Raw genomic sequence first — 14,887 nt, forward strand, 5'->3', positions numbered from 1 at the left:
AAGAAAGCTGAACGCTGAAGAATTGATGCTTTTGAACTGTGGTGTTGGAGAAGACTCTTGAGAGTCCCTTGGACTGCAAGGAGATCCAACCAGTCCATCCTGAAGGAGATCAGTCCTGGGTGTTCATTGGAAGGACTGATGTTGAAGCGGAAACTCCAATACTTTGGCCACCTGATGCAAAGAGCTGACTCACTTGAAAAGACCCTGATGCTGGGAGAGATTGAGGGCAGGAGGAGAAGGGGACAACAGAGGATGAGATGGTTGGAAGGCATCACCGACTCGGTGGACATGGGTTTGAGTGAACTCTGGGAGTTGGTGATGGACAGGGAGGCCTGGCGTGCTGCGGTTCATGGGGTCACAAAGTCTCAGACACAACTGACAGACTGAACTGAACTGAACTGAACTACCTCCTGAAACACTCTCGTCTCCTGTCTCCACAGTCAGCCTGTTTCTGTGACTTCTCTGCCTCTCTGGCTTATCTTTTCTTTCAGGCATTGGCTTTACTTCCCCCCACCTTGCCTGGGGAAGCCAGCTGACAAGCTGTTGTGGAAAATCAAGATTACAGAGCTGCAGACTGGACTAGGATGGCATTGGAGGGAAAAGGGGGCAACTGATGACATTTCAAAGGAAAACTTCGGCTAAATGACAGCATGGATGCTGGAAGTAGGAGAGGTGGAGGAGACAAGAAAGTGTCCCAGCTTCTAGTCTCTGAGAATGGAATAACTATGTCAGGAAAGTCAGGAAGAGGTGCAGGTCCTAAGGCAAATTTGATTTGAGTGGAAAGCAGGACATACAAGTTGATGATATGTCTAAAGAGGAAAGTTAATGGAAATGGATAGAAAACCTTTTATCTCGTTTGCTCCTGCTCCTAGCTCCTTAATCAATATTTCCAGCTCCCAGCCCTCCCGGGCTCTGTGCTGACAGTTCTAATTGCTGGTTGGACATGACCACCCAGACGCCCATCATCACTTCAGATCCCCAGGTGGGAGGAAATGTGTTACAGGGAAGTAGCCTGGAAAACTGGCCTAGAAGGCATGATTTATAGGGTCTGCTGTGTGACTTTGGACAAGTCATTTTACTTTCTAATTTTCTCAATGACGAAGTGAAGGGTTAGATGAAGTAATATCCTACTAACTCACTTTTCCATCTTTCCCTGGATTGGTTTCTCCTCTAGACTTTTTCTTCAGTGAGTGATGCCACCATTCTCTGTTATCTAGTGTCCAGCTGAGTCTTGAACTTCAGCTCACCACCAGTCTCTTTTTCCTGCCCACACCTGCTCCACTTCACATATAAACCATCAACACATGCTGCTGCATTTCCTCCTCGTTGACTTTCACAGATTTGTTTCCTTCCCACAGCCACACCCTCCTGGAGGTGCTTACTGCCTCCCTCCCCAATTATTTCTATGAACTCTGAACCTCTCTTGAGACAGGCTTGAACCTTGAACCTCTTGAACTTGAACCTCTCTTGGTTCCTGCGGCCTGGGATCCTTTGCTACAGTGCCTGCACCTGAATAAATGTCTCCTCGAGCGATAAAATACACAGAAGCTATAAGGGACTAAAATTAATTGCAAACATGCGCAGTTGGGGCAAATTATGAACAATAATATACAGAAAAGCCAAAACCCAACTTCCACTTCTGAGGTGTCAGGAACAGGGACTGCACATGGCGCCTGCATACAGTATCACCAAGGGGTGGGCAGACCACCTAAGCCACCCCTCCTGCCAAACCCACTGAACTACCCCTACCCTCACCCCACAACCAGCTCGCCTTTCCCGCAGAGAACAAGCGAGGGTACCTGTTGCTTGTATTTGCTCCCTCGTGCTGTAGGAGAGTCCCAATAAAAGCCTTGCCTGAATTCCTCAGCTGGCCTATTGTCAATTTCTGTTGATTAAAGACTCCAAGAACCCAGGTCAGTAATACTCTGGAGTCTTCTGGGCACATTACACTTCTTTGCCATTCTTCCATCTGTTCTTCTGTATCATTCTGTCCCCTTCCTCCTTAAATCTTCAAAGTGGGGTGAAGAGAAGGGGCTGTCTGTCAAGTTATTTGAGAGTTTTTTCTAAATACTTGGACCTGAACATTTCTCCTCCTTCTTCCACCCTGAATTCTTACGCACTGTGTGAAAAAATTTCCCCCAGGTCATGATTCTCTCTCTTTTCTCATTGTAAAGAACCAACATTATGAAACTTTAAATATGTATATTTTATCAGTTCAGTTCAGTCGCTCAGTTGTGTCCAACTCTTTATGACCCCATGGACTGCAGTACGCCAGGCTTCCCTGTTCATCACCAACTCCCGGAGCTTACTCAAACTCATGTCCATTGAGTCGGTGATGCCATCCAGCCATCTCATCCTCTATTGTCCCCTTCCCTCTCACCTTCAATCTTTGCCAGCATCAGGGTCTTTTCCAACGAGTCAGTTCTTCTCATCAGGTAGCCAGAGTATTGGCATTTCAGCTTTGGCATCAGTCCTTTCAATGAATATTCAGGACTGACTTCCTTTGGGATGGACCTGTTAGATCTCCTTGCAGTCCAAGGTCTCTCAAGAGTCTTCTCCAACACCACAGTTCAAAAGCATCAATTCTTTGGTGCTCAGCTTTCTTTATGGTGCAACTCTTACATCCATACATGACTACTGTAAAAAACCATAGGTTTGACTAAACGGACCTTTATTGGCAAAGTAATGTCTCTGCTTTTTAATATGCTGTCTAGGTTGGTCATAGCTTTTCTTCCAAGGAGCAAGTGTCTTTTAATTTCATGACTTCAGTCACCATCTGCAGTGATTTTAGAGCCCCTGAAAATAAAGTCTGACACTGTTTCCACTGTTCCCCCATCTATTTCCCATGAAGTGATGGGACCAGATGCCATGATCTTCGTTTTCTGAATGTTGAGCTTTAAGCCAACTTTTTCACTCTCCTCTTTCACCTTCATCAAGAGGCTTTTTAGTTCCTCTTCACTTTCTACCATAAGGGTGGTGTCATTTGCGTATCTGAGGTTATTGATATTTCTCCTGGCAATCTTGATTCCACCTTGTGCTTCTTCCAGCCCAGCGTTTCTCATGCTGTACTCTGCATATAAGTTAAATAAGCAGGGTGACAATATACAGCCTTGATGTACTCCTTTTCCTATTTGGAACCAGTCTGTTGTTCCATGTCCAGTTCTAACTGTTGCTTCCTGACCTGCATATAGGTTTCTCAAGAGGCAGGTCAGGTGGTCTGATATTCCCATCTCTTTCAGAATTTTCCACAGTTTCTTGTGATCCACACAGTCAAAGGCTTTCGCATAGTCAATAAAGCAGAAATAGATGTTTTTCTGGAACTCTCTTGCTTTTTCCATGATCCTGCGGATGTTGGCAATTTGGTCTCTGGTTCCTCTGCCTTTTCTAAAACCAGCTTGAACAACTGGAAGTTCACGGTTCACATATTGTTGAAGCCTGGCTTGGAGAATTTTGAGCATTACTTTACTAGCGTGTGAGACAGTGCAATTGTGCGGCAGTTTGAGCATTCTTTGGCATTGCCTTTCTTTGGGATTGGAATGAAAATTGACCTTTTCCAGTCCTGTGGCCACTGCTGAGTTTTCCAAATTTGCTGGCATATTGAGTGCAGCACTTTCACAGCATCATCTTTCAGGATTTGAAATAGCTCAACTGGAATTCCATCACCTCCACTAGCTTTGTTCGTAGTGATGCTTTCTAAGGCCCACTTGACTTCACATTCCTGGATGTCTGGCTCTAGGTCAGTGATCACACCATCATGATTATCTTGGTCATGAAGATCTTTTTTGTACAGTTCTTCTGTGTATTCTTGCCACCTCTTCTTGATATCTTCTGCTTCTGTTAGGTCCATACCGTTTCTGTCCTTTATCGAGCCCATCTTTGCATGAAATGTTCCCTTGGTATCTCTAATTTTCTTGAAGAGATCTCTAGTCTTTCCCATTCTGTTGTTTTCCTCTATTTCTTTGCATTGATCACTGAGGAAGGCTTTCTTATCTCTTCTTGCTATTCTTTGGAACTCTGCATTCAGATGCTTATATCTTTCTTTTTCTCCTTTGCTTTTCGCTTCTCTTCTTTTCACAGCTATTTGTAAGGCCTCCCCAGACAGCCATTTTGCTTTTCTGCATTTCTTTTCCATGGGAATGGTCTTGATCCCTGTCTCCTGTACAATGTCACGAACCTCATTCCATAGTTCATCAGGCACTCTATCTATCAGATCTAGTCCCTTAAATCTATTTCTCACTTCCACTGTATAATATATAGATGTATGCTTTTATTTCTCTTGCGTGAATACCACGAATAACTGGGCCATATCACAGGGGCATGTTTATTTAAGGAACTGCCAAACTGTTTTTTGGAGTGGTTGTTCTGTTTAACAGTCCCACCAGAAGTGAAGGGGAGTTCCAGTTTGTTCATATCTTTAGCAACACTTGATATGAACATCTTTTTATTTTAGATATTCTCATAGATTGTAGTGTCTCATTGTGATTTTAATTTCCCTAATAACTAAAGATGTTGAATATCTTCTCAAGTGCTTATTTGCCATCTATATATCTGCTAAGGTGAGTGTTTATTCAAATCTGCCCATTTTTTCAAAATTGGGTTGCTTATTTTCTTGTTTTGAGAGTTTGAGAATTCTTTACATAATCTGGATACAGCCCTTCATCGGACATGTGGCTCTCAAAGATTTTCTCCTGACGGCTTGTCTTTTCATTTTCTTAACAATGTCTTTTGCAGAGTAGAACCTCTTAATTTTGATGATGTCAAGTTTATAATTTTTTTCCTCTTAAGGATTATGCTTTTGGCATCATAGCTAAGAAACTGACTACCAAAATCACAGAGATTTTCTTCAATGTCTACTAGAAACTTTATAGTTTTAGGTACACTTTAAGGTCTATGATCCATCTTGAGTTAGTTTTTGTATATAGTTTGAAATATTGATCCAAATTATCTTTTTTTTTTTTTTTTTGGTATATGGATATTGTGATAGAATCAGGCACTTCCCCCAATGATGTCTACCTCCCAGGCTCAGAACCTGTGATTATGTTATTGTTACATAGCAAATTACATGGGAGTTAAGGTTTCAGATGAAATTGTGGTTTCTAAAAGTAGGGAGCAACCTTAAAGTAGGGAGATTATCTTAGATTATTCTGAGTGGGCCCAGTATAATCACAAGGGCCCTTAAAAGTGCAAGGGGGAGGCTAAAGAGAGAACCAGAGAGATGGCAATGTGAAAGGCCCGCAGGTGGATTTGAAGATGAAGAAGGAGGACAAAAGCCAAAAATGCAGCTGGCTTCTGGAAGCTGAAAAAAGCAAGGAGGCAGATTCTCTCCCAGAGCCTCCAGGAAGAACACAATCCCACTAACACCTTGATTTTAGCACAGTGAGACCCATATTAGACTTTTGACTTCCAAAACTGTAAGATAATAGAATTTGTATTGTTTTAAGCCACTAAGTTTGTGGCAATTGGTTATAGCAGTCATAGAAAACTAACATATTTTCAGTTTTTCAAGCACCGTTTGTGAAGACTATCCTTTTTACACTGAATTCCCTTCGATCTTTGTTGCAAAGCAGTCGACAGTCCATGTGTGGGTCTGTTTCTGTGCTCTCTTCCATTGATCTATTTGTCTGTCTTTACACCAGTGCTACATTGTCTTAATTCCTGTAACTTTATAATGTCTTCAAATTGGGGAGTGTAAGTCCTCCAATTTTTTCCCTCTTTTTCTTAGTTGTTTTGGATTTTTTATTTTCTTCACATTGAATTGGCTTGTCAATATCTACAAAAAAACCTTACAGAAACTTGATTGGGGTTGCATCGAATCTGATCATCAATCTGGAGAAAATTGATGTCTTAAGCATTTTGAGTCTTCTGATCATGACACAGTATATCTCTCCTATTACTTAAGTCTTCTTTGGTTTCTTTCAGAATATATTGTAGTTTACACCACATGGGTCTTACATATCTTTTTTATCAGATGTAGCCTTCATATTTCATATTTTTCCAAGCTAATATAAATAATGATGCTTTTAAACTTCTGTTCACAACCCTCATTGCTAGTGTATACAAATACAATTTATTTTTAAATATTGGTCTTACATCCTGGAATCTTGCTAAACACATTATTAGTTCTAGTGGCATTTTGATGGATTTCATGGATTTCTAAATAGGCAATTATGTTGTCTATGAATAAAGACAGTTTTACCTCTTCAATTTGGATGCCTTTAATTTCTTTTTCTTACTTTCTGTCCTGGTTAGAACATCCAGTACAATGTTGAATAGGAGTGAGAGTGGATATTCTTGCTTATTTTGTTCTGATCTTTGGAGGAAGCATTTAGTCTTGTGCCATTTAGTATAATGTTTCTGTAGGTTTTTTTGTAGATGCCATTTATTAAGTTGAGGAAGTTCTTTCAATTCCTAGTTTGCTGAGAGTTTTGATCAGAAATAGATGTTGTTTTCTGTCAAATGCCTTTCCTGTATCTATTCAAATTATCATATGGCTTTTCTTTTTAGATCCAGTATATGAATTTTCTAGTGCTGCCATAACAAAGTACCAAAATTTGGGTAGCTTAAAAGAACAGAAGTTTCTTTTGTCCCACTTCTGCAGGCCAGAAGTCTGAAATCAAGGTGTCAGCAGGGCCACGCTCCCTCTGAGATTCTGGGTAGAATCCTGAACCCTTCCTCGCCTCTGTCTACCTTCTGGTGGTGGCTGTCAATTCTCTATGCTCCTTGGCTTGTGGCTGCATCATTCCAGTCTCTGCTTCTGTTGTCACATGGTGTTTTTCCTGTCTTCACATAGGTTGTCTCTTCTTATAAGGATACCAGTCATAATGGATAAGAGTCCACCTTAATGAACTTATCCAAACTGATCACATCTACAAGGAATTTATTTCAAAATAAGGTCACATTCACAGATACCTCAGATTAGGTATCCACTCTCACTTCAACATATCTTTTTTTTGGTGCGGGGGACACAATTCAATCCATAACATGTGGCAAATTACATTGATAGATTTTCAAATATTAAATAAATCTTGCTTCCTTGGTATAAACTGACCCTCTTGGTCCTGTTGTATTATTCTTTTTATATATTTACTAACATTTTTTATTTGACTTGCTAAAATTTTATTAAGAATTTTGCATCAGTGTTCATGCAGGATAGCAAACTATAGTTTTGTTTTTCCCTTATATGGTCCTTGTTTGATTTTGGCATCACAGTAATGCTGGTCTGATAGAATTGGTTGGGAAATAGTCTCTTTTTTTCAAATTTTTCTGGAGAAGTGTGTATGGAATTGGTATTATTTCTTTAATGTTTCATAGAATTCAACATTCAAGCTATACGGGTCTTGAGTTTTCTTTGTGGGATGCTTTTAAGCTACAAATTTAATTTCTTTGATATAAGTCTATTTAAGTTATCTACTTATTCATAAGGAGTTCATGATCTGAGCCACAGTCAGCTCCTGGTCTTGTTTTTGGTGACTGTATAGAGCTTCTCCATCTTTGGCTGCAAAGAATATAATCAATCTGATTTCAGTGTTGACCATCTGGTGATGTCCATGTGTAGAGTCTTCTCTTGTGTTGTTGGAAGAGGGTGTTTGCTACGACGAGTGCATTTTCTTGGCAAAACTCTATTAGTCTTTGCCCTGCTTCATTCCGTATTCCAAGGCCAAATTTGCCTGTTACTCCAGGTGTTTCTTGACTTCCTACTTTTGCATTCCAGTCCCCTATAATGAAAAGGACATCTTTTTTGGGTGTTAATTCTAAAAGGTCGCTGAAGAATTGATGCTTTTGAACTGTGGTGTTGGAGAAGACTCTTGAGAGTCCCTTGGACTGCAAGAAGATCCAACCAGTCCATTCTGAAGGAGATCAGCCCTGGGATTTCTTTGGAAGGAATGATGCTGAAGCTGAAACTCCAGTACTTTGGCCACCTCGTGCGAAGAGCTGACTCATTGGAAAAGACTTTGATGCTAGGAGGGATTAGGGGCAGGAGGAGAAAGGGATGACAGAGGATGAGATGGCTGGATGGCATCACTGACTCGATGGACATGAGTCTGAGTGAACTCTAGGAGTTGGTGATGGACAGGGAGGCTTGGTGTGCTGCGATTCATGGGGTTGCAAAGAGTTGGACATGACTGAGCGACTGAACTGAACTGACTTATTCATAAATGAAATTTTGTTCATGTCTTCCAAGGAATTTATCCATTTTAAGTTGTCAAATTTGTTGGCATAAAATTGTGCATAATATTCCCTTATTGTTCTTTTTACCTATCTATAATCTATAGTGATATCACTTCTCTTGTTTGCTAATACTAATTTGAGTATTATCTGTTTCCTTATTGCAGTCTGGCTAGAGGTTTATCAATTTTATTGATATTCTCAAAGAATTTTCTTTTAGTTTCACTGATTTTTCTCCTTGTTTTTCTGTTATATATTTAATTTTTTAATGCTCTAATCTTTTAAACTTTCTATTCTTCTGCTTTGGATTTCTTTTGCTCTTAAGGCAGAACAGGAGATCAATGATTTGAGACTTTACAAAATAGGAATTTTAGTACTACAAATTTCCCTCTGTGTACTGTTTTAGCTCTGTTTCATAGATTTTTATATGATGTTTTTTCATCTTTATTCAGTTAAAAATTCTTTCTAATATCTCCACTGAGTTCTTAGTTGATCATGGGTTACTTAGAAGTATTTATTTAGTTTTCATATATATGGTTTTTTTTCATATATTTGTTATTAATTTTTAGCTTAATTCATTGTGTTCAGAGAATATTACATGCTTTTTAAAAAAAAACAACAGGTATAATCTGCATGATGTTAATCTTCTTACATTTTTCAAAACTTGTTTTATGGCTTAGCATAGAGTTTATCTTGTGTACTTAATACCTGTGTACTTGAAGAAAAATGTATATTTGCTGTTATTGAGTGGAGTATTCTATAAATGTCAGTTTATAGAATGTTGGTTGATAGCATTGATCAAGTCCTTCATATCCTTATTGATGATCTATTTCCTTATCAATTATTGAGTGAGATAGAGGTTAAAATTTCTGACTATAATTGTGAATTTGTCTGTTTCTGTTTTGTCCTATCAATTTTGCTTCATATATTTTGAAATTTTCTTAGATGCAAAACATTTTAGGATTGTGTGTGCAGTCGATTAACTGAAATGTCCCTTTTTATCCCTAGTAACAGCTTTTGCTAGGAAATCTTTGTGTGATATTAATATAGCCATGAACATTTAAAACCTTAATAGAAATTGCCAAATTTTTTTTTTTTAAAAATGTGTCATTTCATAAGTTTTTCCCCCATTCTGGTCCACATCTATTGAAAATTTGACATGAACTTTTCTCTAAACATATTTCCTTTGAATTTGGGATGAGGTAATGCTCTTGCCTGGCTTCCCAGGTGGTGCTAGTGGTAAAGAACCCACCTGCCAATGCAGGGGACATAAGATACACAGCTTCGATCCCTGGATTGGGAAGATCCCCTGGAGGAGGGCAGGGCAACCCACTCCAGTATTCTTGCCAGGAAAATCCCATGGACAGAGGAGCCTGGCAGGCTACAGTCCATAGGGTCACAGAGAGTTGGACTCGACTGAAATGACTTAGCACACACGCAATGCTCTTGCCAGGCCTCTGGTTCTCTGTCTGCACAATGGTGCCAGTTCACAGCAGCTCTGCCATCATGTGTATGTGTGGGAGTGCAGGCCAGAGTGTCAGCTTAGGGTAAAAGGGAAGGTAAAACTTAGAAAAGACAAAGGAGAAGTCCTTTTATTGTCAGGGCAGGTGGTAAGTAAAGGGGCATCTGGTTGCTTTAAGGCAATTCAAGCTATTTGGACCAGATGAATTAGATCTCATGGCAATGAACTTGTGATGTCAGAGTCTCTATTAATAATTTTTAAGAAATGGGGCCTGATAGATGTACCCAACATTGAAGACAGGCAACTGTACTTATTTTTTTTCAATGGTTGAAAAATAATTGTGACATTCAGTAAGGAAAGTAAGGAGTACAGGGAACCAGAAAGGGTTCACTAAAAACGCATTTAAATCTATTTGCTGTTAAGAGTTAGCTGGTTGTAGATCTGGAGAGTTTCCAGGTGCTTTACCTGGAGAGAGATGGAACCAAGTAGGTTACCAGTGATGACAGATCTGGGAGATTCTGGCTGGTGGGTAGCAGTCCATCAGTTTTACACTACACTATCTGACTTTCCTATTAGGTGTGTTTTTAACACATTAGGTCAGGCCACAGCCTCTCCATCTGTCTGGATGAGGTAGCAACAACAGCCTCCAACACACCACATTAAGTACTCAGGTCTAAAGAGCCTCTGTTTTGTAAGCTTTGCAGTCACTAGGACTATAAACAGAATACTGGCTAATTATTGTTTAATTATTGCTTAAAAACCAATTGGCACAATACAATCACTGCATTAATTACCCCATACAGCATCTGCTTTCTTTTTTGAGGTCTTCCCCATTCCTCTCCTGTCCCTCTCCCCGCTTTAATTGAAATTCAGCTTGCTGTAACACCTCCTTTCTCCTGGCCAACTGGATCTCTCCATTCACACGAGGGAGAAGAACAAAACAGAGAAGGCCCCGGGGATTAGGGAGTTTGACAGCTGTCCAAGAGGGGCGTTGAGACACTGGCCAAGTATCGAGGCAGGACAGAGACAAATGAGAGACAGAAGAGAGTCACGGAGGGAACGATAGGCAGGGGCACATCGCAAGAAAAATGAACTGGACAAAGAGTCACTGAGACAGGCAGAGATGTTTAAGGGGCGCTGAAAAGGGGAGAAAGGAAGAGAAAAGCTTTAAAAAAAAAAAAAGAGAGAGAGAGAGAGGAACTAAGAGTTGGTGAGGAAAATGCGAAAGGCTCAGGAGGTCAAGGAGACAGAAGGGAGCTTGTCGAGAAGGAGAGGGGAAAGGTCCAGCCTCTAGAGACAGATGAGCCCATCTTGGGGGACAGGCAGCTTGAGGGGGGTCGCGGCTCATACACCTGAGAAACGGGGTGGGGTGGAGGAGGCGACCGCCGCCGGGCGGGAGTAGGAACAGCGATAGGGGCGAGGCTGAGCACGCGGGGCTCAGGCGTCCGAGCCCCCTCGGCAAGCCCGGCGTGCGCCCGGCGGCCCCGGACTCGCCCGGCGGCCCCGCCCCCTCCCCGGCCGCCTCCTTCGCCGGGGCTTTTCCTGCGGGGCTCAGGAAGCCGGCCTAGCACAGCCGCGAACAATAGCTCGGGGCCCGGGCTTGGCTCCTAGGAGAGGCCGGCGCGGGGAGGCGGGGGGGAGGGAGGCGTCCGCGCCGCCGGGTGCCCGCGGCGACCCCGGCCCGGGCCGAAGCTTCAGTTGAGCTCGGCGCTGCCCTGGGCATTGTTGGCCGGGACTGAGGAGCGGGAGCCGGGGGAGGAGCTGCGAGGCGGCGGCGGCGGCGGCGGCGGAGGGAGCCAGAGGGGGAGCCAGAGAGCGAGCGAGGGAGGGAGGCTGAGAGCGTGCGGGCGATAGAGCGAGGGAGGGAGGAGGTAGAGAGACAGGGAGGGTGGGAGGGAGGAGGAAAAATAAAGAGGAGAGCGGAGCAGGGCTGAACAATAGAGACAGGCAGACGGGCGAGAAGGAGAGCCAGCTGCCGCTGCTGAGGGAGAGCGGGCGCCCAAGCAGCTCGGACCCCGGCCCGGGCAGACCGCAGGCGGCCAGCGCCCCCCGGGGAAGAGGGACCATGGGGGAGCCCGCGGCAGGCGCCCCCAGCCCGCCGTGCGCCTCCGCCTGAGGGAGCCTCGGCGTCCTCTGCCCCAGCCCAGCCGCCCCGGCCGGCCGCCCTCGAAGCCCGGTGTCCATAGCCCAGCGCCCTCCGCCCACAGAGCAGCCCTCGGCCCCGGGCTTGGCCGCCCCCCGGCTACCCGTGGACGCCCTCCCCCAGTCATGAACCCCCCGGAGGGGGCAGCGGAGGAAGGAGGAGCCGCCGACTCGGACGTGGACGCCTTTTTCCGGACAGGTAAGCTGGGCAGGGCGCGGGGAGCTTGAGGGGGTGGGGCGGGTGGGGGGCTGCTGCCCTGGACGCGGCTTCTCGGACAAGTTTGGGGAACGAGACTGTTGCTGGGGCGGGCGTGTTGGGGGTGCTGTCCCCCTAGTCGTCCGGCCCGGAGTTGCCGAGATTCTTGTTGTTCTGGCAGTGCTGGTTGCGTTTTGGAGAGGGGTGGGGGCTGGGAGCTTGGTGCCCCTCGGCGTTCACCCCACTTGCGGGAGTCTGTGTGGGGAGGCGGGAGGCGGTCCCGGTGGGCCGCCTTCTCCCGGAGCGCGGGGATGGGGCGAGGTTGGATCACTTTGCAGCGCGCCGCTCTCGCTCCCGGCTCCCCCCGCCCCTCCCTCACTCCCCCCTCCCCCTAGCGCCTGTCAGCCTGGCTCTGGCCGCCCCGCGCCCGCACCCCTGCTCCGGGCCAGGGGCCCCGGGCCCTGATATGCAAAGAGGGACCGGGAGTCGCGCAGGCTGCAGCCTGACAGTCAGGAGCGGGGCGGACGGTGGACCGCGGAGCCTGATGCGTGTGAGGAGCCGGGCGTCTCAGACTTCAGAGGCGGACTCGGCTGGGAGGGCGGTGGGCGCCTGGGACCTCGTCCTTGTCCTCCTCTTCTCCAGTGATGGGAACGTAGGAGCTTTTCATAAAAATCACTCATTCTGGACATGTGAGTTAGCGTCCCCCTCATACACACCCACTGAATCTTTGCTTGCCTGTGGTATGTAGAGCTCCCCCGCCAGACCTGCTTTCACGGTTGTTCTTTGCCCCCGCCACCACCCAGTCCTGGGTCTGAGTCGCAGGTTCCTTGGCTGCACAGCCCCTTTCCCAGAGCAGATGCCGACCACTCTCCTCTCCCACCACCTGTGGCCCTGTTTCTCTGATAACCAGGGTTTCTCCATCTCCTCTTTACCTGCGGCTTCCACCAACTCGGTAGGTAGAGCTCCCCATCTTCCATATCTGGAACCATTTTGTCTGGAATCTTTGTCCCAAAGAGTCCAGTAAGTTATGGGGACCCCCTCTTTCTGGAAATTGGATTAAAGCGCATGAACTGGTAGGGTCAAGGAGCAGGTTGGCTCTGGAGGCTCCCTGCACACCCATCTGTTTCCTAACCTCATTGCCCTGCCCTGGAGGTCATCTGAGGGGAAGGGGTGGGGTGCTTTGTTGCGGAGACTTGTGGCTTTAGAAGTCAAGAGTTGGTCGACCCATATGTTCATTTTCTAGTTGGTCTGAAGAGTAAAGAGATGGAGGACAGGAGCTGATGCCAGAGCCTGGAGAAAACAGAAAGAGCCCCTGTTATCCTACCCTGCTTCTCAGGGCTCAGCCTTGTCTCCTTGTCCTTTTACCCAGTCGTGGTTTCTAATATACACCGCCCCGCAGCGCCTCCCCCAGCCCCCTTACACTCACATTCTAAAAACGTGCCTGACCTGAGTTTATAACCTTAGTTTATAGTCTAGGAGAGAGGTTAAGTCATATCTGGAAACATTCACCAGGATGTCTTCCCTGACTCCCCCACCTTGCCCCACTCCTGCCTCTCATCTGGCACAGAAGTCTGCCTTTCGTTAGTTGTGGGGAAAACTCTTGAAGTATGAGCTTTCCTACCTTCCCTTTCTGGACCTACTTGTATCTTTTGGCACCCATTCCTCCTTCCCTTTTTCTACCATCTAAACACTAGTTCCTGTCCATTCTCTGTCCCAGGCACTTGGAGCAGATCTCAGTTTCTGGAGGCTTGCTAATTTCTGACAAATGAATTCACACAGTGTTAATGGTGTTAATGACTTATAATGGTCCAATGTGTTACTTTTCCCAGGGCCTTTCAAAATACAACATGGGGCTTACATTGTCTAGCTCTGGCTAAAATCACAGAGTAAATAACTGACTGGGGACCCTCTCCTCTGGAATCCTGCCGGGGGTATTCTCTTTCCTCCTTGGGCAGCCTTATTGGAGGGGGGGGCGGGGCCGTGGCTAGGTTTGATGTGCTCTTCAAATCAGAGAAGGGTGAAATCTACAACAGATAAGGCTGAAAATGACTGACAATGTGTAACAAGTTGTAAGAGGGGAAGCAGGCTATCTGTGGTAGGGTCTAGGACCACCACCCATCTGAGTGGCCCTCTGTGCTCTGCTTTCTGATCTTACTCCTTCCAATCTCTAGCCTGGGGATTCTTAAACCTGGAAAAGACCATATTTCTTAACTGTCTCCTTTCTGATCCCCTAATCTTTATGGAATATAGTGCTCTACACCTGGTAGGTTGGACAGATTATAAAGTTATTTAGTCGAAGCACTGAGAAAGCTTCAAGCACATTTTCAAAGTCCCTGGGGCCAGGGTTACCCCCTACTTACTGGTGGAAAATTTTGCTCATGCAAAGACCAGACTGGCAATTGCTTTGTCAAAACTCTGGCATACTCTGCCTCTAATTAGGCATGTTTCAACTAATTCTGTCATTTTGGTTCCTTGTCCTCTTCTGATTATTTTGGTACTTAAGTTCTTTTGATCATGGATTAAGCTCCATTTTCTAAATCCTATATCCATACGTGTACATGGATAGATAGACACACAGAGAGAAGCACACACACCCCACACCCCAGTCTTACAGACTGGTGTATTCTGTACTGTCTTTCTGGGAACTCTTTGATCCAAGCCTGGGAAAGTGTGTCACAATAATTTTATTGATCATGGTTATGAGGCAGAGGAGGGGAAATATAGAAACTCAGAATTGGGAACAGAAAACCAACAAGGACTTCTCAGCTCCTACTAAGGAACCTTCTGCTGTCCAGGGTGCTGTGGGATAGAAACATTCAACGTGGTCTCTCTCCTCCAAGAGCTTTTAAAAGAAGATTACAATTACTCTTCAATTAGAGATTAATTAACTGCTGAACATTATGGTGCTCTAAGATAAAAAG

General features: G+C 44.9%; 1 protein-coding gene across 14 annotated transcripts in view; it reads left to right on the forward strand.

The window, feature by feature from the left end:
* The first annotated feature begins 11,542 nt into the window (after positions 1 to 11,542).
* The window catches only part of KALRN (kalirin RhoGEF kinase), a 692,774-nt gene continuing 689,429 nt past the window's right edge, over positions 11,543 to 14,887 (forward strand). For all 14 annotated transcript variants that reach the window (XM_070370301.1, XM_070370325.1, XM_070370311.1 and 11 more), the window contains exon 1: positions 11,543 to 11,969. In XM_070370301.1, coding sequence (XP_070226402.1) covers positions 11,897 to 11,969 — 73 coding nt within the window. In that variant the 5' untranslated portion in view covers positions 11,543 to 11,896. The remainder of the gene's footprint in view (positions 11,970 to 14,887) is intronic.

This window comes from Bos mutus, chromosome 1 (assembly GCF_027580195.1).
Source record: "Bos mutus isolate GX-2022 chromosome 1, NWIPB_WYAK_1.1, whole genome shotgun sequence".
Classification (NCBI taxonomy): Eukaryota; Metazoa; Chordata; class Mammalia; order Artiodactyla; family Bovidae; genus Bos; species Bos mutus.